At 34.7% G+C, this 25,848-nt stretch overlaps 1 protein-coding gene and 3 pseudogenes across 3 annotated transcripts; 3 read left to right on the top strand and 1 right to left on the bottom strand.

Annotated features, from left to right (window-relative positions):
* Positions 1-15: 15 nt before the first annotated feature.
* Positions 16-4,731, bottom strand: LOC104746208 (uncharacterized). Its single transcript, XM_010467627.3, has 13 exons — positions 3,986-4,731; positions 3,458-3,532; positions 3,252-3,359; positions 3,093-3,125; positions 2,919-3,008; positions 2,701-2,826; positions 2,467-2,610; positions 1,965-2,387; positions 1,740-1,874; positions 1,425-1,643; positions 1,072-1,332; positions 858-986; positions 16-775 (listed from the first exon to the last, which is right to left on the bottom strand). The coding sequence occupies exons 1-13, from the start codon at positions 4,178-4,180 to the stop codon at positions 194-196; spliced, it is 2,520 nt and encodes an 839-aa protein (XP_010465929.1). The 5' UTR covers positions 4,181-4,731; the 3' UTR covers positions 16-193.
* A 6,477-nt stretch (positions 4,732-11,208) lies between these two features.
* LOC147926432 (F-box protein ETP1 pseudogene) lies at positions 11,209-12,721 on the top strand (annotated as a pseudogene). Its single transcript, XR_015582898.1, has one exon. The product of XR_015582898.1 is annotated as an F-box protein ETP1 pseudogene (transcript).
* Positions 12,722-18,758: 6,037 nt separating this feature from the next.
* LOC104746205 (F-box protein ETP1 pseudogene) lies at positions 18,759-20,187 on the top strand (annotated as a pseudogene). The gene has a single exon (XR_015581546.1). The product of XR_015581546.1 is annotated as an F-box protein ETP1 pseudogene (transcript).
* A 757-nt stretch (positions 20,188-20,944) lies between these two features.
* On the top strand, positions 20,945-22,410 carry LOC104748297 (F-box protein ETP1 pseudogene; annotated as a pseudogene).
* Positions 22,411-25,848: the final 3,438 nt, after the last annotated feature.

The following is a 25,848-nucleotide window of genomic DNA, read 5'->3' as shown; positions in this document are numbered from 1 at the left end:
ACACAGGAAAAACAGTTTTACAAACAATTATAACTGTCTTTATTGTTACTGAATAACAATGGGAATAAAAAGAAACTTACAGCTTGATGTTTCTAACTTTGTAACAAGGGCTCAACTCTCTCTGAACATTTAATCCAATGCACTAGATATCTATCTATATACATTATAGATGATTGTTTGATCTGAAAACAGACTACATTGGTGCGGGTAATCTCCGGCTATAGGATCCTGTCCCCGAACCTGACCCTGATCGAGATGGGGAATGAATCTGTGCTTGAACCGGAGAAGAGTTAAGAATCTCCTTGCCAAGGTCTTTGATCTTGTTGATAAGCAGCATTTGCTCTGTCTGAAGCTGAACCAAATACTCTTCTTGTTCGTCCTCCAAACTTTCCAACTCTCCTAAAGCTTCAGCAAGGCCTTCAAGATCTCCATCGTCAATCAAATTCTGAAACTTTATCATCACCTGCTTCATTTGATTGGACAACAACAGAGCTTTGTTAAACGGGGAGCCAGAATCCACGCTGGCGCGTCTCTGAACCTCTTTGACTTTCCTCGTGACTCTGACATGGATCTCGCCGTGTGTCACTCCTTGGAGAGGTATCCACTTATCGGCAGTCTCGTTTGGCTTTAACCCTTGGTACTCCACGATGCAGTTACCTATACTTGATGTCGGAAGTAGAGTGTTATGGTCTTTGACATGTAGCTCCAAGGAGCTCCCATCATCTGGAAACTCCATTGTCTGGTTCCATTTCGGTTGCAATGTCTTAAATATCACCTGAAAACAACAAAATCTCTTAAGTTTTGTTTCCTAATCTCTTTAAAATGTCTTTTTTGCGTCCAAACCATTGCTTTAGTACCTTTGTTCTCTGTTTCTTCTCTCCATATTGAACTCTAACGTAAGGATCACTGGTTCCTCTAAGATCCGCAGCCACAAGATCTCGCGCTTCAACAAGAACCAATTCAATTAAGCCTTTACTAGAATCTGCCTGCGAAAAAGCCGGAAAAAAAAGCGTAAATAATCAATGAGGCAAAAAAGGAAGAGACAGAGAGTGATGTTTGTCAAACACTTACTTCACTGTACTCAGGAGCCACAGCTTCGATCAAAAGCTCTATTTCTCCAGAATTAACATCTTCAAGCGGAACCCATATATGCATTTCACTGTTATTGATTCCTTGAAGACTCAATGTAGCTGTACCAATGTTGTCCGTGCCAAGCATCTCTTCTCTATAGCATTTCACCTTTAAATATTCTTCTCCAGCTAACTCTTCGAACTCAAATTTCTGGTTCCAGCCACTTTCTGCTGCGTTAACTATCTTCGTCTTTTGTATAATCTACACAACATTCAAGAACATGGCCCGCCTCTTTAGATTTTAAGATCGTGCAGCAGCCATTTAAAGCAAAATCATGTAAAAGATTTACTTACTTTTCCGTAGTGTAACTTGACAGAGGCGTCACATTTTCCGGACTTATCCTTAGAAACAAGGTTCTTTCCAGACAAAACAGTCACAATAATCTTCCGACCGGTTTTGGAGAGATGAGTAGAGGAGCTGTCGAGGGAGTGTAAAGAACTCGAATGAACGCTATTCAAGCTATGTGAGCCATCAGAGAAATGCCATTCTTTTATAAGTAGCTTGACGGTCAGCTATAGAGCAAAACACACAAATAAAGTGAATTGGCCAAATTGAGTAAAGAAGTTTATTGGAGTAGTAATACATAAAGAAGAAATTGTATCATCTACCTCGCCAGAGCTAACTCCTTCAAACGGAACAACCATCTCGATTTCTTGACCACAGAACTCAGCGTGTTTCGCAATCACACCGTTATCAGATCCAACGGCCCAGAACATTGTTGAATCATCACCTACGTATTTCATCTGTACATTCCAAAGAGAGAAAGATGAACAAACAAGTAACAGCCAGTAACAAAAACTAACTTAAAATGTCCTTATTATTCATTAATTTACCTTAACTTCACAGCTAGCGAGACTGTCGTATCTGACACTCCCTGGATTATTCTCATAAAGATTAAACTTAAGTGTCCCTGTGTTGTCATGTAAAATCATGTTAAACGTTGATTGATAAGCTGGATTCGGTCCTGACTTCATCTCGGTTCGTCGAGAAAGCTGTTCGAGTTCAACTTCAACAAATGTCTGAACAGGTTTGCTACTACTGCTACTGCTGCTGTTTCCGCTGCTACCTTCTGCAATTTCGGAACTTCTCGAGGGGCTTCCACGAAGAACACTGCGGTGAAGATTGCTACCAGAGACTACGGTTACATAGATTATTCCCCCGACGGCTGTTTTGTGAAGTTCGGTTGCAGGTAACGAGAAACATCCCCGGCGTGGCTCTACCATCTTCTTGTTCAACGTTTCTGTTAGGATTTTGACCTGTAAATGGACTTTTGTAACTGAAACTATTCTTGGCCGTAAAAAACTGTATTAGAGATATAAAATATGGGAAACAAACCAGCCAAGAGGAGACACCGGGAAGCTCTGTCGCGGGAAGAGACTGGCCACCACCACCACCAAAAGCTACTCCAATTCTAACTTCAGGGTTCGATACAAAGGAATAGAGCAATGCTTTTCCTTCAAGAATCGGTCTGATCAGAATCTGCAAGAAGATACAGTAAATAAACCAGGAAGAAGGCTATGTAAAGGAATATATTTACACTTTTAGCAGGTTATGCGAGCTTTCACTTACATCGCCTTTGATGCAAAGACTGTTGACAACGATTCGTGCTGTTCGATTAAACGGTTTGGACAGCTTGGCTTGCAACAAGATACTTAGATCTGTTGTGTCCCAAGTGAAATCTAATCGCATAATTTTCTATACCACCAGAGAAGGAAAAGAAAAGGTAAAACATCAAAATACAACCATTTATTCAAATCTTTGCAGCTTAAATATCAAAGTAATCAAACCTGTTCCCCTGATTTGGACCAACAAGTTCCATGGAGTCCCAGCAAAGGAGGGCATGAGCCAAGAGAAAACTCCAACAATTGTATATTTTCCTATCGAAAACCGATACAAATTAGCATCACTGTGTCCAACTTTTCTTAGAAGGAAGTGTAATGGAAAAGGGAGAGATTGCTTACTATTAGTCTTGACCTTCGTTGTCTCAGTCGTTTCTGCGATCAAAAGTTCATGTTTTATTGTCTTTAAATGACCCAAGGAATCATGTACAGCTCGAGTATATGGGCAGAACACACATTTTGGATAAGAAAGAGAAAAGTTAAGAATAAGAGCTCACTCACCTCTACCATGGAAGCAAATCTGAGAGAAAGTTTCTTGTTCATGAAGTTTAGCCAAATTTCAGACAGCAACTTGTTAAGCCATTGACAATGTTCCAAAGGAGTTATCGTCTGGAGAAAGCCACAACGCGCTACTCTTATAAGTTATAACATCGAGCGATATAATATAACGACAGGTAATCAAAAACTAGGGTTAAAGAAATTCTCACCGACGCATTGAAAACGTGTTGCTTCCACTTCTTGGTAAGATCTTCTGCAAGTATTGCCCTTTGGTAACTTCCATACTGCAGCAAAACATATGATCACATTGGAAAAACACAGCAAGACTTTAGCTTTACTTATCCACTCTCTAAGTTCAGAGTTGTGCACACGAACACACTTATCAAGTCTACATAACAAAAACCCCCTAACCAGTTTTTAGTACATAGGCTAACACAAACACATGAATGAAACTCAATTAGCTAAGATTGTAAACTAATCCATGAAAAAAGCAATTTACCAGAACTATCTACCTCATGAGTGGGAAAGATCAAACTCTTTTTGTAAATGGTAAAGTTGTTAGATATAAACAAAAAAGCATAAAAGCGTTCCAACTTTATCTGAGGATTCTAAAGTATTCAGATTCAACGGATCCAGACAAAATTAACCAGCGGTTTAACAAGAACCGATCAATTATCAAAGGGTCAATGGAATAAAAAAAAAAAAAAAAGGTGATTCTTTTGAGAAACAAAACGAACCTGAAGAGCAGCCCAAACGGCGACAACAAGAGGAACCCAATTGGAGAAAGCAAAGACCCATCTCTCAATTGCCCAGAAAGCTAACACCAAAGGAACAAGCAACAACAAGGAATGTCTCTCAGCAACTAGATGATTTACAAATTCTCTCGCAGCTTCAGTGTTTATGAAACCTTTCCTCTTAATTCTCCTACCCATCTCTTCAAATCACCCTTCTTCACAAATCTATACACCCCGGTCAATATAATTTCTCCATCCAGGGTTTTTTTTTAATTATTCCGGGAAAATCTGAAAGCTTTTATAAGTCAAAGCTCTCGGAAACTAAAGTGACGAAAGTAAGAAACTTTCCTTTGGCGGTGTCTTATTCTCTTTTTATTTTTTTTATCCCACCATTTGATATCTTCAACAAAACTTGAGAGATCCACGGACGGACGAAGAAGAACGAAATTTCTGAAAAAAAACTGAAAGAAAAAAAGAGAAAAGTCTCCGGGGGAAGTTTCGAATAAGAATGAGGTTTTTTTTTTTTGTGTGTGTGTCAGACAAGAATTTCGATCTCCTAATTATTTGTCGGAAACTCACAGAGTTCTTGCCAGAGAGAGGTAACGGATCTTTAGACAAAATGAACAGTGTGGGCAAAGTAAAAACCTCTTTTTATTTATGCAAACATTAAAAAAAAAAAAAAAAAAAAAAAAAAAAAAAAAAAAAGACTTTACTCTACCAAAGATTAGTTATCAAAACTGGAGATTAAATAAAATACAAAGATAAAAGGAATAATATTATATGGTAGTATATATTAAAAAAAATCATATTGGTCAACACTCAACACCTAGAAGAATTGGTGTTTAATAAATAAATTTAAAATATACAAAAAGCACTCCACTTGTATTATTAATTGTTTAATGTAATTAATACTATTAACTTTAAGTCCAGAATTAAGTCCCATGTCTATATATTGATCTGAGAGATCGTGACCGTTTGTAACATTACAGTGAAAACTACTGACCGTCCGATGTGCTTGCCGCCTCTTATTGACTAGTAGTAGTACTAGTTCACTGGTCGGACTCTCGGACGTCTCTTTAGCGTTGACTATTCAGATTGTTAAAAGACGCGTGATGATGGATCATAGAGAGATCTGAGAGCGGCACATTTTGTTTTATATCCTTTGTAGTTTGTATATTGTATACAATAATTAATACTTCCAATTCTTGTTGTAAACTTTTCATTTAGGTTCTTCTTCTCTAAGTCAAGCAAGATACGAATTTTCTAAATATTTTCAAAGGCTGAAAGACTAATTGAATATTCACAGCTTTTTAGATTTATGTCGATCAATTTTACTCTTGTAGATATAAAAAGGATGTGTTTATATTTCGTATATGAACACTTTAAATGGGACATGTCAAAACGGGCACGCACTTTAAAAAAAAACTCAGAAAACTTATCCTAACTAAAAATCACATACTCCTACTATTTGTATCCAAATATGTCTGAAATTAATTAAAAAGTTTAGATGCCGACAAAAAAAAAAATTAAAAAGTTTAGATCTCCAAAATATTGAATTTAAGTCCTACTAAATCAAATAAAATTATGAAATCCAGATACTTCATATCCAAGCAACGTAAATTTTATCTATTAAAAGCCTTTTGTTTAAAGGATATAGTTTTCTTTTATATTTAACAATAAGTCGATAAACTATGTATTCATAATCTTCATATCTAATACAGTATATATCCTGTAATACTGAATAGTAGTATTCGTTATCAGAATGACAAAATCCATAAATACGAATCGGATAACAGATTTAAGTCTTCATCAAGATGAGAGAGAGTAAAGAGACTCAATTTCGCACCGCCCTTTAAATTTATTGACTTGTTGTTTGTTTTATTTAATTTAATGTGGAAGTCTTTCCGTCATAACCAGTGAGCTTCACATAAGATCTTTTTTTTTTTTTTCTTATTCATGGAGCCATCACATTGTATGCATTTACTAGATGTCGATTATATATTTTTTTAAAAATTACAAAAATAATAACAATTCCTATAGCAAACACTAAGGGGGTGTATTGAATTTGATATTTTAGAAGATTTTAAGGTATTCTTAAATTCACTGTTATTGAATTAGTGATTTTTAAAAATCATCTGAAATCATGTGTTATTGAATCTGAGATTTATATAAATCATTTAAAATCATTCACAATCTCTTGTTATTCAATCAATAATTTATAAATCTCACTTTAAATATACTGTTATTCAAAATATCACAAATTTTTTAAAAATCTACTGAATGTGTGATTCTAGGAGATTGTTTTAACATTTTTAGTTCAAATATATGACTTACAAAATCACACCTTTAAAGGTGAAACTTTGAAGGATTTTAATAAAAAGTGTTATTTTTTTTTTCTGGAAGAACCATTACCCATTGACGACAAAAAAAACAAAAAAAGAACCCATCTCTGCAACTTCTCTTCTCCTATTCTCTATCCCTTTCTCTCTTGACTCTCAGATACATATCTCAAAAAAAAAATCTCAAATTTGTCTTTAAGCCAATCGAGTTGATCATTGCAGCGCAAGACATTGTTGCTCAATCAAGCTGATCCATCTGTGAATTGGAACCCAAAATTAGTCGTCGACTCCGCCACCTCTGGTGGTTATGGGAGTAACCACCATTCACTACAGTATCAACTGCAATCCTCACCTTCTCTGGTAGTTCAACAGAAGGAAATGGAAGTGAAACAAAATCGGGAAGTATGACTATTCTATAAGACTTCTCGTATGCAGGCTCATTGTTATCAAGGCCGCCATCAACTCCAATAGCGAGCAGAGTGGGTTTCGTAAGAGGCCAACTGCTGTTAAAGAGTTTAAATGGAGAAATAGTTGGTTTTATTCACTCTCGGAGAAGGCGGTTGCAGAAGGGAAACCAGATCAGTGTCTCCTCCATTTTGAATGGCTGGAAGAGCTTAAATTAATATAGAGTGTCAGTCTGTGTAAATTGTGTGTCTTTATTAAGTAGTACTCTCTCTCCCTTTCTGAATTCCGATCATGTAAGAATCTTCTTTTTGGTTAAAAATGTCGACTATCTTTGTAAGTAGATGATTTGAAACTACAGTGTGAACTGTGTGAACTGTGTGTACATGCATTGTAGAGATCTCACTAATACATAACACTAGAACAAGTGACGATGTTGAAGTCCAAGTTGCTCTTTTCTTTTTTTTTTTTTCTAAATATCCTAAAATCACCTAAAATTCAATAATCAAATCTCATTAATCCCAAATCATTTTCTTATTAAATCATTTAAAATCTCTACCAAATAATCAAAATCTCCTAAAACTACATTAAATCTCTCAAAATCCTAAAATATTAAAATCTCATCAAATCTCCTAAAATATTAAGTTCAATACACCCCCCAATAGTACGAATCATGATTCATGGCCTTGTTTTAAAAAGACCCAAAGAAGAAAGAAAAAATGGGGATTTGGAGTTATTGAGGTTAGTAAGCTGGACCGCATTGATCGGGGGACATGCATAAAGCATAATACAACTTGTGACTCAAAATTTTTAATGAAAGTGGTACAAACAATTTACTTGTGACCACACAAAATGTAAGTATCAAATTAATTGTTTTATCTGCTAGAAAGAACTATAATGTTTACATTTTACAAAACTACACGTAAAAAACATCTACTTTCCAAATTAAGGGGGTTACAAATTTTCTCATATAAAAAATATTGGAAACAACTGAAAATGATGTTATTAGTATCCGGGTGTTAGAGAAGAGAAACTTCAATTTCGGTTTTATTACAACTCAGGGATACATCAACTCATCAAGGAAAGAAAGAGATATGGGTAAACAAATAGGATTTTGATGAGACCATGCACTCAAATGTTGTCATGGACAAGGTCTTAACAACTGGCTTACCCTGGTCTCAAATCTCTCTAACGCAATTAAATTTTTTTTCCTTATCAAACATTTTCAGCTTAATCTTAAATAAAATGAGTGTATGAAAAATAATCTCAAATCTTTCAAAGAAACAGCATAAACAGCATAAAATCCGTCTCTCACCCCCTCCCCAAGGCGACGAAGAAGGCGACTGTTATTAGAACCTAAACTCCTCTGTTGTATTATCCGGCCGGCGTCAACTTCGGCGTCGGCCGTACTACTTCTTCTCTATGCTTTTTCTTTCTTTTGTACTTTTACTTCATGTATTTGTTTTTTTAGTTCACAACCGTTTTTTTAGGGTGATCGGAAAGTGATCATGGCATTTCCCTTACGGTGGCCGCTCATATCTTCCCGAGATCCTATGAATTCAATTCTCAATAGTTTCTCTCTAAAATTCTTAACTACTTTATTTGTTTTCCTCACGGTGTTTTTAAGGTTTCGAAGGCGGTTTACTTCAATTTGTGTATTCTTCTCCTGTTTTCCCAGTGGATGCGAAATGTTTTCCTGTGTGTTAGTGTCGGCGAGAGAAAGGTTATTCCTCACCATTTGGGTGATGGCTGTTATGTTCTTCTGCGACAGTGTAAGGATTCCTACTGGAATCAACCACCGTTCGTTTGATATTCCCACAATAGATTCAACGATTCGGTGTGATGAGCAATTACAAGTGATTCCAAAGGCATATTGTGATAACAAAACCTTTCATAATGTGATAAACACAACGATCGATAAATCTCGATTTGAGTGGTGCATTGGTCGACAAGTTTGGGATCCAGGAATATCAAGCATTCCAAGAAGAGAAGCATCGGTGCGGAGAATCGGATACGCAAAAAAATTATGGGTATTAGCTATAACCAAGAAAAATGTCATCTCCTTGAGATGTTTTGTTGGGAAGCGATGTAACAGATAGATCGTTACCATTGATCGTTTTAAAGTTAAATGGAATTTCGTCAAAAGAACGATAGCCAAAGGAAACAATCATATCGGATTGAAGAAGAAGACAAAGAAGGAAGATAATATATTTAATAATCTATTAGCGTGCAAGGCTTACAAAAGAAAGCAACGGCTACTTCACTTGTTCGGTTGGATTTTCTTCATCTTAAGTTTAATCACGTTTTGGTTGTATCTGTATTCCTTACAAACAATTATGTAATCTCTGATTCAATTAATAAAATAAAGTAAGATGTTAAAAAAAAAAACAGCATAAAAAGGGGTGGTAAAATTTTATCTCCGGGATGGTCAAAAAAACAAGAAAAAACAACTTACTTGAATTGGCTTGAAGGCTATTTCTTCTCCTTCGGTAAAAATGAGTCTTCACTTTACCAACACCCTAAGGGTTTGAATAGTGACAGCGATCAGGGCAGACAAATCTGTCAGCGGATTAGAGCGCTTTTTATTTACTATTCACAAGTTTAGTCGGCAATGGTGCGGTCCAATAAATACAAAAAGAAAACCGCTACAAACCAACAGCGATCTATTTTTCTGTACAAGTAAAGTTGGTCCGCAGCGGTCTGTTGTCCGCTCTATTTTTAGAGCGGACTAAATCGCTGATGGATTTGGCCGCCCCGACCGCAGTCACCATTCAGACCCTAACTTTCCCTTTAACAACTGCAAACCGCATAATAACAAATTCAATCACTTCTTGACTTCATATCAAACCAACATTAAACCAGAAATTCCAACCATCAAGCTTTAATTAAAATTTTGTCCCCATTAAAGAAAGAAATAAGTTGAGTTTTAGTACATTATCAAAATATTATTAGAAAAGTAATACATTTACTATTTGCAATTAGCAAAATAGTTGTAGGGTCCATTTGTGAAAGCATTAGTGTGTGAGTGTATAGGTGAGAGAGAGAAAATTATGTGAGAGAGGGAAAACAATAGTGTGTGGGTGAGAGAGAGAAAAAAAATTTAATCTTTTTATTTATTTTATATAGTTAGTCTAATATTAGATAATATAAATTAGTTTCATACCAATTTTTCAGATACAAAAAAAAATCTATCTTTTTTCTTTATAATTTATACTAGGAGATATCCCGTGCTTTAAGCACGGGTCAATATTTTTATTAAAAATTATAATATAATAATAAAAATTATTATTTTATTTTTTTTAAAAGTTCTTTTGTTTGAGATAATATTTATTTTTAATTTTTATGTAAATTTATTAGTCTATTTGAATACTAATTATTTTAAAATATTATAGTATTTTATTTTTGACGTATTATTACAGTTTTATATTTTTTGTTTGTTGTATTTGCATCATTATTTTGTGAAATATAAAATAGTAATTTTAATATTATAATTTTGAGCAAATAAAAATTATTAATTTATCATCTATATAAATTTAGTTTTACTAACCCGCCAATATGGAAATTAAAACACATATTTTCATACATTGAGTAAAATATCTTCGTTTTAAAAAATTCAAATCACAACATATGCAGAAAATATGCATTTTATTAATTATAAGTATTATATGAAAATTCCAAACAATTTGTAAATAAAATAAAATAAAGATGATAGGAGAATCATAATTTGAAATCTTAACAAAATCTTTAAATTTAGTTATTAAAAATAATTGTATTGTATACTTGGATATAAAATCTTATTTTTTAAAATTCTGATTGGTTTATATATTTTTAAAAAAATAGTTATTAATTTCGTCCATAATTTAATATAGAAAGAAAATATTTTTTTAGATTTTGAGTTTTTATTTTATTTTTTAATTAATTATATTTATTTAAATTAGTTAATTAAGCTTAATTAATTTTTTCTAATAGCAATTGAATGTAATTTTCTACACGTTTTAAGGTTAGTTTCATATTTGTACTTCTCAATTAATATAGTAGGATGCATTTTTATTATTTTATATCACAACTGATGTATATGATTATTTTGTACATATTTATCGCTGGATGATTTTTAATTCATACATGCTTATTGTTGTATATGATTATTCTGAACCAACAATAAATATGTACGGATTAAAAACTATATAACAATAAATATGTACAGAATAATCATATACATCAGTTGTGATATAAAATATATTTAAAACAATAAAACAAAATGCATAACAAATTATTAAAAAACTATAGATTTTTATGTATTTGAAATTTTTTTTAAAATAAAATTAATTTATATTAGTGTATTTCAGGTTTAGATATAGGAGGTGTAACAGTAAAATTAAAGAAAAAAATAAAGATATGTAGATGAAATAAGAAATAAGAGAGAAAAACAAGAAAAATTTGCTGCTGACCCGACGTTCCCCTCTATCTCTCAGTCAGCCACCCACTTTCCTCTTTCTCACTTCTACGTTCCCCTCTAGCTCTCAGTCACCCATCCACTTTCTTTTCTCTCACTCAGCAACCTTTCTCTCACTCAGCTACCTTCTTTTCTAGCACTATATCTAAGACCGAAGTAACGTACTAAAATTCAAACAAGCCCTTAAAAAGAAAGAGCACAAACCTAGATTGTTTACAGCAGCTAAGACTGAGATCAATGGCGAGACCGGTGGAGCTTCCTAACGATTTGGTAGATGAGATACTCTATCGCGTTCCGGCCACATCCCTGAAACGGTTACGAAGTACTTGCAAACGATGGAACCGTTTGTTCAAAGAAGATAGGAAATTCGCGAGTGAGCACCGGGATAAAGCCCCAAAGGAGTTTCTATTTCTCATCATGACAGAGAAGCAGACGATTTGTCCGTTGAGCATTATCAATCTTCCATCTGTAGAGGTAAAAAGAGAGCTTAGCCTACCAGCTGATCCCTCTAAGCCGTTACTTGAGACCAACGTCTTTCACTGCGACGGCTTATTGTTATGCGTCCGCGATTTCCCCACATCCCATTATGAAATTGTGGTTTGGAACCCGTTTACTGGTCAAACCAGGTGGATCGAAGCCCACAATCGTTGGAAGCCATTCATAACATTTGTTCTCGGGTACAACAACAACAAGTCCTCCTGCAATCAAAGAAGCTACAAAATTTTGTGCTTTAGTCCTGGTGGCAAAGATGCAGAAATCTACGACCTTATCTCCTCTGATTCGTGGAGGAGGATTCCTGATGGTGATCTCACTCCACCAGGCTGGGGCGGTATGTTCTCTGAAGACATCGTGTCTTTGAAGGGAAATACTTACTTTTTTGCTAAGGAGAAATCTAAACCGCAACTTGGCTTGTCATTGCTCAAATTTGATTTCTCTACTGAGAAATCATCTCTGTTTGTGCGTCTTCCCTATCAGCGTCCAAGGTGCGCAATTTTGAGACTTTCTGCTGTTAGGGACGAGAAACTTTCCGTGTTTTTACAGCCCGATGATACATCCAAGGCTGAGATATGGGTGACAAGTAAGATTGATGATGACTCCACCAAAGCGGTGTCCTGGAACAAGGTCTTAGCATTTGATTTGAGCCCTCATCTTCAAATTACTGGGCTGGTAACGTTTGTGCTTGACGAGGATAAGAAAGTGGCCCTCTGTTGTGAGAGATTGATGGATCACGACGTCTACAGCCTCTGCATCGATAAGATATACATTCTCGGCGAGGATAATCAAGTCAGTGAATTTGCTTTTGATCCGACTACATATACAGAACCTCGGCCATTTCCTCTTAATTACGTTCCAAGTTTGGTCCAAATCTAGCTACCTGCTGGAGACTAAAAACAACCTCTACAAGATGTGGTCTTGTAGTGTTTCTTGCTTGCTTGCTTTAAACACAGTTTTTTTTTAAGTATTATTATGGTCTAAACATGTCTCGTACCGCATATGTCTAACAAATAAGTGTTATTTTTAATTACGTTCCAAGTTTGGTCCAAATCGAGTTACCTGCTGGTTGCAACAAAAGAAAAGGAGGTGACTAAACTAGATGTGGTATTCTAGTGTTCCTTGCTTGCTTTTAAACACTAAGTTTTATGATCGAAAGAAGAAGTGTGTCTAAAAATTTCAAGCATTTCTATAATTCAATGACAAAAGTGTCTCTCATGTTCAAAGCTCCCCTGCTCCGAGTCCTTTCTAATTCACCTAAGTTACAAATTGTACAACAACTAGAAGTCATCATTACCCATTCACCTCTTAACTTGTACTACTAAGCCAAGCTGGTATGTTGCAAATATATTAATTGGTCTTTTCTCTATATCTTACAAATACACCGCTTAATCTTGCAAATATTGGACCAAAAACACAACCCACAAATTATTTAAGACCGCAGCTAAACTTGCGTTTTGCTGGGACATCCAAAGTTGAAACATATCAGAAGACGTTTACTCATAACAAACTCTTTGATTTGTCGTTTAACCTTAAGCTGTGCAAAATGTGTATTAAAAAAGAGATTCATAGAGTTACTGCAGGGAAGGAGTCATTAGGTTTTGACCAGCACTGCATCTTCCTCTCATTTCAAATTTATGTATCCCCCTGTCAGCATAACAATCTAGCAGTCAACCACAATGTTAGGGACTTAGGGGTGAATCACATGGTAAAGCATGTGCCAGTTATATACCCTACCTTGTAGCTTAAAGAGCGGGTGCCAGCACCTTCGGAATCTGGATGTTTTCTTTTGTAATATACAGATTCACCTTTGTATGTCTGCTGCCACAGTTCCCACCTACAATCTTAATTATACATTTTCCTTCAACACTCCCCTTTTCACCAGTTTCCTCTAGCAAACTGCATAAAGAGGGTTTTCAATTATTTCAGAGGTGATCAAACAACAACTTTCTCCAGTTGTAGTCTTGTAGATGTTGGCTTGATGTTATTCTCATGTTTGTTATCTCACCATTTGAAATCCCTCGTCGTTATTCCACCAGAACAGATTGTTTTTGTCAATACTCTTTTATATACATCGTCGGTAAAGAATTTTGTTCTTGTGCTCATTACCTGTCAGGAACCTGCAGAATCATTACATACATCTTTACTTTGTGATCACGAGAGCATTAAATTAGTTCAAACAAGTGAAATAGAACCTGCAAATCCACTTCCAAACTCAAAGCCTTTTGCTTGCAGGCAATGACATACATGCGTTTACCAGTTCAGTCCATGCATATTATTCACAAATTGAAAACAGATTATTTCAATGGTAAAGTGGGACAACACACGAGGAGAATGAAGGTGTTAACACTACCAAAAGAAGTTCCCCTAATTAGTTCCCCAAAGATGATAGCTGCATCTTTTAAAAAGAGATCCAATCATACTCCATAGTCAAACAAATTCTCATTGGTCTACTAGATGCCCCTGGAATACTATACAACCTGGTGGACTCGGGAGACATAATCAAGAATCTGGATTTCCAAACAGGTACAAACTTAACCAAGTGAAGATAATATATATTAACAACAATAACGAGTTGTGCAAGACAAGTCATTACCTGAACTGATCGGACTCTGTTCTTTCATGTGATATGTTGCGTCAGTATGTGAAAAGGCCTGCCAATATGCAACAATGTTGCAATCCTCTCAAAGAATCCTCAGAAAGAATTTTAAAAGTTTAAACCTGGATTTTAGCATATCTAGTGGCGTAAATCTCTTCAAACCGTTATTTATTTAGAGCCTCTAAAAATACTGACGTGGCACATAGTGCTCACTTGGAACACTCTCCAGATGACACGTGGCTCGCTCACTCACTGGAAGTCTGGAACTTTATAAAAAGCCACACTCCTCTTCTACACTCCAATAATGTTTACATTTTACAAAACTACACGTTAAAAACATGATTACAAATTTTCTCATATAAAAATAATTGGAAACGATTGAAAATGATGTTATTAGTATCCGGGTGTTAGAGAAGAGAAACTTCAATTTCGGTTTTATTACAACATTTACAACTCAGGATACATCAAAGAACGACAGAGATATGAGTAAACAAATAAGATTTTGATGAGACAATGCACTCAAATGTTAACAACTGGCTTACCCTGGTCTCAAATCTCTCAAACGCAATTACAAATCTTTTCCTTATCAAACATTTTCAGCTGTGTGACAAATAATCTCAAATCTCTCAAAAAAACAGCATAAAGAGGGATGGTTAAATTTTATCTCCGGGATGGTCAAAGTAAAAAGAAAAACAACTTACTCGAATTGGCTTGAAGGCTATTTATTCTTCCGCGATAAAAAATAGTCTTCACTTTACCAACACCCTAAGGGTTTGAATGGTAACATCGGTCAGACTAGACAAATCCTTCACTCGAAGTGGTGCGGTCCAAAAAATACAGAAAGAAAACCGTTGCAGACCAACTGCGATCTATTTTTGTGTATAAATAAAGTTGGTCCGTAGTGGTCTATTGTCCGCCCTATTTTTGAAGCGGACTAAACCGCTGACGGATTTGGCCGCCCCGACCACAGTCACCATTCAGACCCTAACTGTTTCTTTTACCACTGCAAACCGTAGAAAAACAAATTCAATCACTTCTTGACTTCACATCAAACCGACATTAAACCAGAAATTTCAACTATAAAGCTTTAATTAAAACTTTGTCCCCATTAAAGAAAGAGATAAATTGAGTTTTAGTACATTTTCAAAAGATTATTAGGAAAGTAATACATTTACTATATATTTGCAATTGACAAAATAGTTGTAGGGTCCATTTGTGAAAGCAATAGTGTGTGTGTCTAGGTGAGAAATGGTTTTAGTTATACAATTTTTTGTTGGAATTGTAATATAGTAAATGTTTTAGATAAATTTTATTTGAAATCAAATTAAAAACAATGCAGCAATACTTATGTACGGATTAAAAATCATCCAACAATAAATATGTACAGAACAATCATATATATCAGTTGTGATATAAAATCTATATAATAATAACAATCCAAATAAATGCGACCAACATTTGTGTTTTTTCAATCGTACATTTTGGATATTTTCTGATTAGTCGTGATGGATCATTAAAACGGTTATTTATGAAAAGTTACAACTGTTCACTGTGAAGTTGTGTTGATTAGAACATTCGTATCTTTTGAAATATATATATATATATATATATATATATATTTATCTGTCTGAAATGTTTTCATTTTTTTTTGCCATGACACAAAGTCAACTAAAATTTCAATCTCAATAGTTTATACATTTTTCTAAATTATTTTCTAGCATTCATTTTTTTTAAAGTCAAGAAGTTCCTCTAATTTTTGATTTAACAAAAGTTTTTTGGAATGATGAATCTAATTTAATCTTTTAGTTAATTTTAAATATAAAGTTTAATGAAAATACCTAGAGTGATTTTCCAAGAGTTAGATGGATTACATAGTGAGTTTTTGGATTTGAATTTTCAATATATTTAAACCCAATCCGAATAAATTCCACTAAAAGTTGTGTTTTTTCAATCGTACCTTTTGGATAATTTTTTAAAAAAATCTGTAAAAAATTTTAAATTGTATGTTTTACAAAAAGTTGCGATTGTTCATTGTATTGATTTTTTTTGTAAATTTGCAACTGTTCATTGTAGAGTTGTGTTTATTTGAATATTCGTATCTTTTGAAATCTATATGTTTGAACTGTTTTCATTTTTTTTCCATGACACAAAATAATACAAAATTTTAATATCAACAGTTTTTACAGCTTTCTAAATTATTCTCTAACATTGTTTCTTTTAAAAGTAAAGAAACTCTTCCAATTCTTGATTTAACAAAAGATTTTTGGAATGATGAATCTAATCTACAACTTTTAGTTAATTTTAAATATAAAAATTTAATGTCTATATATAATAGCAATCCGAAAATGCCATCAAAAGTTGTGTTTTTTCAACCGTACCTTTTGGATATTTTTAAAAAAAATCTGTACAAAAATTAAATTGTGTGTTTTAGAAAAAGTTGCGATTGTTCATTATAACAATTTTTTTTGGTAAAATTGTTCATTGTAGAGTTGTGTTTATTCATATATTCATATTTCTTGAACTCTAGATATATTTGTCTTTTTGAACTATTTTCATTTTTTGCCATGACACAAAATAATATAAAATTTCAATATCAACAGTATTTACACATTTCTAAATTATTCTCTGGCATTCATTCTTTTAAAAGTAAAAATATTCCTTCAATTCTTGATTTAACAAAAGATTTTTGGAGTGACGAATCTAATTTACAAGTCTTAGTTAATTTTAAATATAAAAATTTCATGAAAATAACTAGAGTTTTTTTCAAGAGTTAGATGAATTATATAGTAAGTTTTTAAATTTGACTTCTTAATATGGTAATAAAGATGTCCTCTATTTAAATCAGTTTATATGGATTATTAGGTGAAATCAAGTGCAGACACAACATTTGCGATTTTTCGTAGCACCTTTTCATATTTTTTTTTTTAATTCAAACGATTGTATCTGTTCATTGTAAAGTTATGTCTTTTCACTATATTTTATTTATATATTTTCATCATAACTTTTTGGTCTAATAGGTGTGTCTATTTAAATAGTCATGTCTTTTGAACTCTCTTTATATTTGTCTCTTCATCAGTAACTAACAAGTTCGTTGAAACAAAATTTTCCATTTTATGTTGAATCTAAATAATTAAATATTAATATCTAATATTCAGCATTATTCTATAATCTAACTAAAATTTTAGAAATTATTATAGCAGTAGAGAAATTTAATACAACTTAATATAGAAATTATGGTTGCCACTATTTTTACCGTAACTTTTTGTTAAAAATAGTTTAATATTTAAAAATAAGAATAACAATCTGAATAAATACAAACAACAGTTGCGACTTTGCTTAGTATTTTTTTGTAAGAAAATTGTTTTTATTCCTTTTTTTTTAAACTCAAAAAGTTGTATCTGTTCATTTTAGAGTTGTGTCTTTTCACTATATTTTATTCATATGTTTTCATCACAACTTTTCGTTCGAATAGGTGTGTCTATTTAAATAGTCATGTCTTTTGAACTTTCTATATATTTGTCTTTTCATCAATAACTAACAAATCATTATTCGTTGAAACAAATTTTCCGTTTTACGTTTAATCTAAATAATTTGAATATTAATATGTAATATTCAACGTTATTCTATAATCTAACTAAAATTTTAGAAATAATTATAGCAATATAGAAATTTAATAAAACTTAATATAGAATTTATAGTTGCGTTGCGTCTATTTATCGTAACTTTTCGTTAAAAAATATTTTAAGATTTAAAATTTATATTATTTTGTTTTTAATTATAATTATTTAATAGAAAATTATATTTATTCATTCCAACCATTAGTTCAATATTCTCAGTTATGATCACTTTGTCGTAATAATTTTTTTAATTGTAGCTTTACTATAATTCTTCATAAAAAAACCTTATATTTATAATACTTTAAACAATATTTTTTTGCAAAGTTGCGTTTAATTGTAGCTTTCATTTTGATGATTGTGTTTTTAGTAACAGTTTATGTTTAATGTTTATGTATTCAAACAATTTTATTACAGACAAATGCTTTCATAATGTATAATTTTAAATTTTAAATTTTATTTATTTTTTTCTAAAATACTTCTCCCGCGACATCGCTAGGGTCTGAGTCCTAATATATTTAAAATAATTAAACAAAATGCATATCAAATTATATATAAAAAAATTTTGTATTTGAAAGTTTTTAAAAAAACTAATTTATATTAGAGTGTATTTTATAGGTTTAGATTAGAAAGTGTAACAGTAGAATTTAAAAAATAAAGATATATCGATGGAATAAGAAAAGAGCAAAAAAAAAAATTTGCTGCTGACTCCACGTTCCCCTAATCCCCTCTATCTCTCAGTCACCCACCCACTTTCTTCCCTCTCACGTCTACCGTTCTACGTTCCCCTCTACCTCTCAGTCACCCATCCACTTTCCTTTCTCTCACTCAGCAACCTTTCTCTCACTCAGCCACCTTTTTTTTCTCTCACTATATCTAAGACATACAGAGTCAAATATACTGCTTATTAAACGTACTAAAATTCAAACAAGCCCTTTGAAGAAAGAGCAAAAACCTAGATTTTTTACAGCAGCTGAGACTGAGATCGATGGTGATACCGGAGCTTGTAAACGATTTGGTAGATGATATACTCTATCGCGTTCCGGCCACATCCCTGAAACGGTTACGAGCTACTTGCAAAAGATGGAACCGTCTGTTCAAAGAAGATAGGAAATTCGCGAGTGAGCACCGGGATAAAGCCGCAAAGGAGTTTCTATTTCTCATCTTGACAGAGAAGCAGAGGATTTGTCCGTTGAGCATTATCAATCTTCCATCTGTAGAGGTAAAAAGAGAGCTTAGCCTACCACGTCCGCGTTCTAACAATTCACGTCAATTCGATATGACGACCCAAGTCTTTCACTGCGACGGCTTATTGTTATGCGTCCGCGATTTCATCACCAGTCCCACCGCATGCCACTATGAAATAGTGGTTTGGAACCCGTTTACTGGTCAAACCACGTGGATCGAAGCCGACAATCGTTGGAATCCATTCATTACATTTGTTCTCGGGTACAACAACAACAAGTCCTCCTGCAGTCAAAGAATTTTGTGCTTTGATCCTGCTGGCAAAGAAACAGAAATCTACGACCTTAACTCCTCTGATTCGTGGAGGAGGATTCCTGATGATGGTGATCTCACTCCACCAGGCTGGACCGCTGTGATCGCTGAAGACTTCGCGTCTTTGAAGGGAAATACTTACTTTTTTGCTAAGGAGGAATCAGAACCGCAACTTGGCTTGTCATTGCTCAAATTTGATTTCTCTACTGAGAAATCATCTCTGTTTTTGCGTCTTCCCTATCAGCGTCCAAGGTGCGAAATTTTGAGACTTTCTGCTGTTAGGGACGAGAAACTTTCCGTGTTTTTACAGCCCGATTCTACATCCGAGACTGAGATATGGGTGACAAGTAAGATTGATGATGACTCCACCAAAGCGGTGTCCTGGAACAAGGTCTTAGCATTCGATTTGAGCCCTCATCTTCAAATTACTGATGAGGTAACGTTTGTGCTTGACGAGGATAAGAAAGTCGCCGTGTGTTGTGAGAGATTGATGGATTACGACAGCCTCTGCATCGATAAGATATACATTCTCGGCGAGGATAACCAAGTCAGTGAATTTGGTTTTGATCCGACTACATATCAGACAGGACCTCGGCCAGTTCCTCTTAATTACGTTCCAAGTTTGGTCCAAATCGAGCTACCTGCTGAAGACTATAAACAACCTCTACAAGATGTGGTCTTGTACTGTTTCTTGCGTGCTTGCTTTAAACACAGTTTTTTTTTTTTTAAGTATTATGGTCTAAACATGTCTCGTACAGCATATGTCTAACAAATAAGTGTTATGTCTTAAACGAATCGACTTCTAAAAATGTTTGCAAAGTGATTTGATACAAAAGGCGGTCAGCTGCTAATGATGGAAATTATTTTACCTCTCAAGTCCATACAAATACATAAACGAGTGTTTCTAAGGATCTACCATGTTTATATATTCACCCCTCCTCCCCTTTTCATTGTGTGGAAAGGGCATGAGTTTCTCCAAAAACAGAGTACTTTGAGGTAAGAGAATGCACCAAATAATGTGAAGGGATAACATATGTAAAGAGAGATTAGAGTAAATTGATTTCCATGAGCTAGTCTTTCAATGGTCTCTCTAGCTGAAGATCTCCTGCCACATCATGAAGAAAGTGAGATACTTTATGTGAAGATTGCTTCCATTTCAAATACTAATCCTAACGAAGATAAGCAATATACATAGATAAAGTTTTCAAACAAAAGAACACCACCACCAGTCATTACCTGAACTGACCTGACTCTATACTTCATGCGATGAGCTGCATCAGTATGTGAAGGCCCTATATATGTTATCCCAATCCGGATGCAAAAAGAAGAAGAAGAAGCCATTGTAAATATCAAAATCGGACTCTCCGAAACTAATGAGAATTGTTATGGCGGTACGGTTTAATTGGTTCAGACAGACCTCTCAATTCAATTCTTGTACCGACATTAAACCAACAATTCGAAACATAAATAGAAACTTTCCATTCTCAACATAAATTAACATTTTAGTTTGCTCCTATCCAAAATTATATATGTTGGCAAAGAAAGAAGAAACGTGAAAAGCAAAACCCTAACTTTACAATCAGCTGAGATCAATGGCGAGACCGGTGGAGCTTCTTAATGATTTGGTAGATGAGATTCTCTATCGCGTTCCGGCCACTTCCCTTAAACGATTACGAGCTACTTGCAAACGATGGAACCGTTTATTCAAAGATGATCGGAGATTCGGAAGCGAGCACCGCGATAAAGCCGCAAAGGAGATTCACTCTCTCATCTTGACAGAGAAGTGCCGGATTTGTCCGGTGAGCATCAATCTTCCCAATGGAGATGTTCCTCCATCTCTAGAGGTAAAAAAAGAGCTTAGCCTACCACATCCGCATTTTAACAATTCATCTCAGTACGATATAGCTAATGTCTGTCACTGCGACGGCTTATTGTTATGCAACCCCTACGACGGAGACATCACTTGGTTTGGTACTAAAATAGTGGTTTGGAACCCGTTTACTGGTCAAACCAGGTGGATCGAAGCCCGCAATCGTAAGATGAATAGTACCATATTTGTTCTCGGATACTACTACAAGCAAGACAAGAACAAGAACAAGTCCTGTAGTAAAAGAAGCTACAAAATTTTGTGCTTTGGTTTTCATGGCGAAGATATAGAAATCTACGAGCTTAACTCTAATGATTCGTGGAGGAGGCTTCCTGACGGTGATCTCACTCCACCAGGATGGTCCATTGATTGCTCTGCCAACGATTACGTCGTGTTTTTAACGGGAAGTGCTTACTTTTTTGCTAAGGAGAAATCAAAACCGCAACTTAGCTTGTCATTGGTCAGATTTGATTTTTCTACTGAGAAATCATCTCTGTTTGTGGCTCTTCCGTCAGTATCCAAGGCATGAGGTTTTGAGTCTTTCCGTTGTTGGAGAAGAGAAGCTCTCCGTGTTTTTACAGCCAAATGAGGCATCCAAGGCTGAGATATGGGTGACGAGTAAGATTGATGTGTCCACCAAAGTGGTGTCCGGGAGCAAGGTCTTAGCAGTTGATTTGAGCCCTGATCTTCAGATTACTTCTAATGTCCACTTTTTGCTTGACGAGGATAAGAAAGTCGCCGTGTGTAGTGAAAGGTGGATGGAAGACGAGAACAAGTCCATCGACAAGACATTCTTTCTCGGAGAGGATAACAAAGTCCGTGAATTGGGTTTTGGTCAGCTGGATTGGGTTGATGCAGCAAATTCGCCAGTTATTCTTAATTACGTTCCAAGTTTGGTCCAAATCGAGCTACCTGCTGCTGGTTGCAACAAAAGAAAAAGAGGTGACTAAACAAGATGTGGTTTTGTAGTGTTCCTTGCTTGCTTTTAAACATTAAGTTTTATGATCAAAACATATGTCTAAAGAAAGAAGAAGTGTGTTATGTCTAAAAATTTCAAGCATATCTAATTCAATGACAAAAGTGTCTCATGTACAAAGCTCCCCTGCTCCGAGTCCTTATTTCACGTAAGTTACAAATTGTACAACAACTAGAAGTCATCATTACCCATTCACCTCTTAACTTGTACTACTAAGCCGAGCTGGTATGTTGCAAATATATTTATTGGTCTTTTCTCTATATCTTACAAGCACACCGCTAAATCTTGCAAATATTGGACCAAAAACACAACCCACAAACTATTTAAAACTTTTGGGGCATCCAAAAGCTACCCAAATATAGAATGTATATTGAAAAGAGATCCATAGAGTTACTGCAGGGAAGGCGCCATTAGATTTCGACCAGCACTGCATCTTCCTCTCATTTCAAATTATGTATGTCAGCATAACAATCTAACAGTCAACCACAATGTTGGGGGTGAATCACATGGTCAAGCAATAAAGCATGTGCCAATAATGTACGGTACCTTGTAGCTTTAAGAGCGGGTGCCTGCACCTACGGAATCTGAATGTTTTCTGATGCAATCTCTGTATGTCTTCTGCCACAGTTACCACCACCTACAGTCTTATCTATGCCTTTTCCTTCAACAGTCCATTTTCACCAGTTTCCTCAAGCAAACTGCATAAAGAGGGTTTTCAATTATCTCAGAGGTGATCAAACAACAACTTCCTCCAATTGTTGATGTTGGCTTGATGTTATTCTCATGTTTGTTATCTCACCATTTGAAATCCCTCGTCGTTATTCCACCAGAACAGATTGTTTTTGTCAATACTCTTTTATATACATCGTCGGTAAAGAATTTTGTTCTTGTGCTCATTACCTGTCAGGAACCTGCAGAATCATTACATACATCTTTACTTTGTGATCACGAGAGCATTAAATTAGTTCAAACAAGTGAAATAGAACCTGCAAATCCACTTCCAAACTCAAAGCCTTTTGCTTGCAGGCAATGACATACATGCGTTTACCAGTTCAGTCCATGCATATTATTCACAAATTGAAAACAGATTATTTCAATGGTAAAGTGGGACAACACACGAGGAGAATGAAGGTGTTAACACTACCAAAAGAAGTTCCCCTAATTAGTTCCCCAAAGATGATAGCTGCATCTTTTAAAAAGAGATCCAATCATACTCCATAGTCAAACAAATTCTCATTGGTCTACTAGATGCCCCTGGAATACTATACAACCTGGTGGACTCGCGAGACATAATCAAGAATCTGGAATTCCAAACAGGTACAAACTTAACCAAGTGAAGATGCAACAATATTAACAACAATAACGAGTTGTGCAAGTCAAGTCATTATCTGAACTGATCGGACTCTGTTCTTTCATTTGATAAGTTGCGTCAGTATGTGAAGGCCTGCGCCAATATGCAACAATGTCCAATCTTCTAGGATGGTTATAGGCGGTACGGTTTACTTGGTTCAGATCTCTTGACAAGTAGTGACAAACAGCGATCCAAATGTTAATTTCGATTCATTTCTCCTAGCATTTTTTGTGATAATCCACAATTATCCTCTCAAAGATAAAAGTTTAAACCTGGATTTTAGCATATCTAGTGGCGTAAATCTCTTCAACCGTTCTTCATTTAGAGCCTCTAAAAATACTGACGTGGCGCATAGTGCTCACTTGGAACACTCTCCAGATGACACGTGGCTCACTCACTCACTGGAAGTCTGGAACTTTATAAAAAGCCACACTCCTCTTCCCTTTCTACACTCCAATAATGTTTACATTTTATAAAACTACACGTCAAAAACATGATTACAAATTTTCTCATATAAAAAATATTGGAAACGATTGAAAATGATGTTATTAGTATCCGGGTGTTAGAGAAGAGAAACTTCAATTTCGGTTTTATTACAATTCAGGGATACATCAAGAAACGAGATATGGGTAAACAAATAAGATTTTGATGAGACCATGCACTCAAGTGTTGTCAGGTCTTAATAACTGGCTTACCCTGGTCTCAAATCTCTCTAACGCAATTACAAATCTTTTCCTTATCAAACATTTTCAGCTTAATGTTAAATAAAATGAGTGTGTGACAAATAATCTCAAATCTCTCAAAGAAACAGCATAAACAGGGATGGTTAAATTTTATCTCCGGAATGGTCAAAGTAAAAAGAAAAACAGCTTACTCGAATTGGCTTAAAGGCTATTTCTTCTCCCGCGATAAAAAAGTCTTCACTTTACCAACACCCTAAGAGTTTGAATGGTAACAACGGTCAGGACGGACAAATCCGTCAGCGGACTAGACCGCTTTTTATTTATCATTCATAAGTTTAGTCTGTTGTGGCGCGGTCCAAAAAATACAGAAAAAACCGTTGCAGACCAACTGCGATCTATTTTTGTGTACAAATAAAGTTAGTCTGCAGCGGTCTATTGTCCGTCCTATTTTTGGGGCATACTAAACCGCTGACGGATTTGGCCGCCCCGAATGCAGTCATCATTCAGATCCTAATTGTCCCTTTAACCACTGCAAACCGCAGGAGAACAAATTCAATCACTTCTTGACTTCATATAACCGACATTAAACGAGAAATTCCACTATAAAGCTTTAATTAAAATTTTTGTCCCCATTAAAGAAAGAGATAAGTTGAGTTTTAGTACATTTTCAAAAGATTATTAGGAAAGTAATACATGTACTATTTGCAATTGGCAAAATAGTTGTAGGGTCCATTTATTAAAGCAATAGTGTGTGAGTGTCTAGGTGAGATGGTTTTAGTTATACAAATTTTAGTTGGAATTTGATAGAGAGCGGAAGCTTAATTAACGGACGAGAACGCAAGATCTCCAGAGGACTTGATTCACGAACGGATCTTGCTTAGAACGCCAAGACTTGACGAAAAAGCAATAGGGATAGGGTCGACATCGGTTCCAGAGAACGACATCGACGTAGTTTTGCAAGTCCTCTTTGCACGGCTTGAATAAAAGCTCTTAGGGTTGAGAGTCCTCTTCTCTAGGCTTTACACAAAGCTCACGAAAAACTTGTATATTTATTAATCAATAATTACATACATATGAGGGTTTGATCCCTTTATAATACACCCTTTATGATAAACTCAAATCTAAGACTAAGGAAAGATATAAACACTAAATATTTTAATCATAATTCTTTCTAAAATAAATAATTAACAATTAAAATAAGTTAACAAATCTAATGGATCTCAAATCCGTAAACACTCACGTAAAGCTCACTATATGCTGCATCAGTTCTCCTCGGGTTGGAGAAGATTCGTCCTCGAATCTTAACACGGTTTGATCGAAATAGGTAAATTTTATTTTTCCTTTTCTTCCATGAGTAATATATCGCACGAAGTACAATCTTCGTATGAGCTTTACACAAAGCTCTCGTAAAATTTGTTTATTCAATAATCAATAATTACATACATCTGAGGGTTTGATCCCTTTTATAACACACCCTTTATGATAAACTCAAATCTATACTAATAAAAATAGGAGCTATAAGCTTCTTAAGCTATCCACATAGGATTTTAAACAGCCAATATGAGTTAGCCATCTCACTAATTAACATTTTTG

This window comes from Camelina sativa, chromosome 15 (genome assembly GCF_030686135.1).
Source record: "Camelina sativa cultivar CO46 ecotype springtype chromosome 15, ASM3068613v1".
In the NCBI taxonomy this organism is placed as follows: domain Eukaryota; kingdom Viridiplantae; phylum Streptophyta; class Magnoliopsida; order Brassicales; family Brassicaceae; genus Camelina; species Camelina sativa.
Note: the sequence above shows the minus strand (reverse complement) of the source record. Positions and strands in the feature narration are given on the sequence as shown.

What these genes read in the sequence shown, in the direction of transcription:
- LOC104746208 (XM_010467627.3), bottom strand. Translation starts at nt 4,180, where the DNA reads ATGGGTAGGAGAATTAAGAGGAAAGGTTTCATAAACACTGAAGCTGCG. An exon ending in AACACGTTTTCAATGCGTCG is followed by an intron (nt 3,360 to 3,457) that starts GTGAGAATTTCT and finishes GGCTTTCTCCAG; the next exon opens with ACGATAACTCCTTTGGAACA. An exon ending in TGGCTCCTGAGTACAGTGAA is followed by an intron (nt 987 to 1,071) that starts GTAAGTGTTTGA and finishes GCTTTTTCGCAG; the next exon opens with GCAGATTCTAGTAAAGGCTT.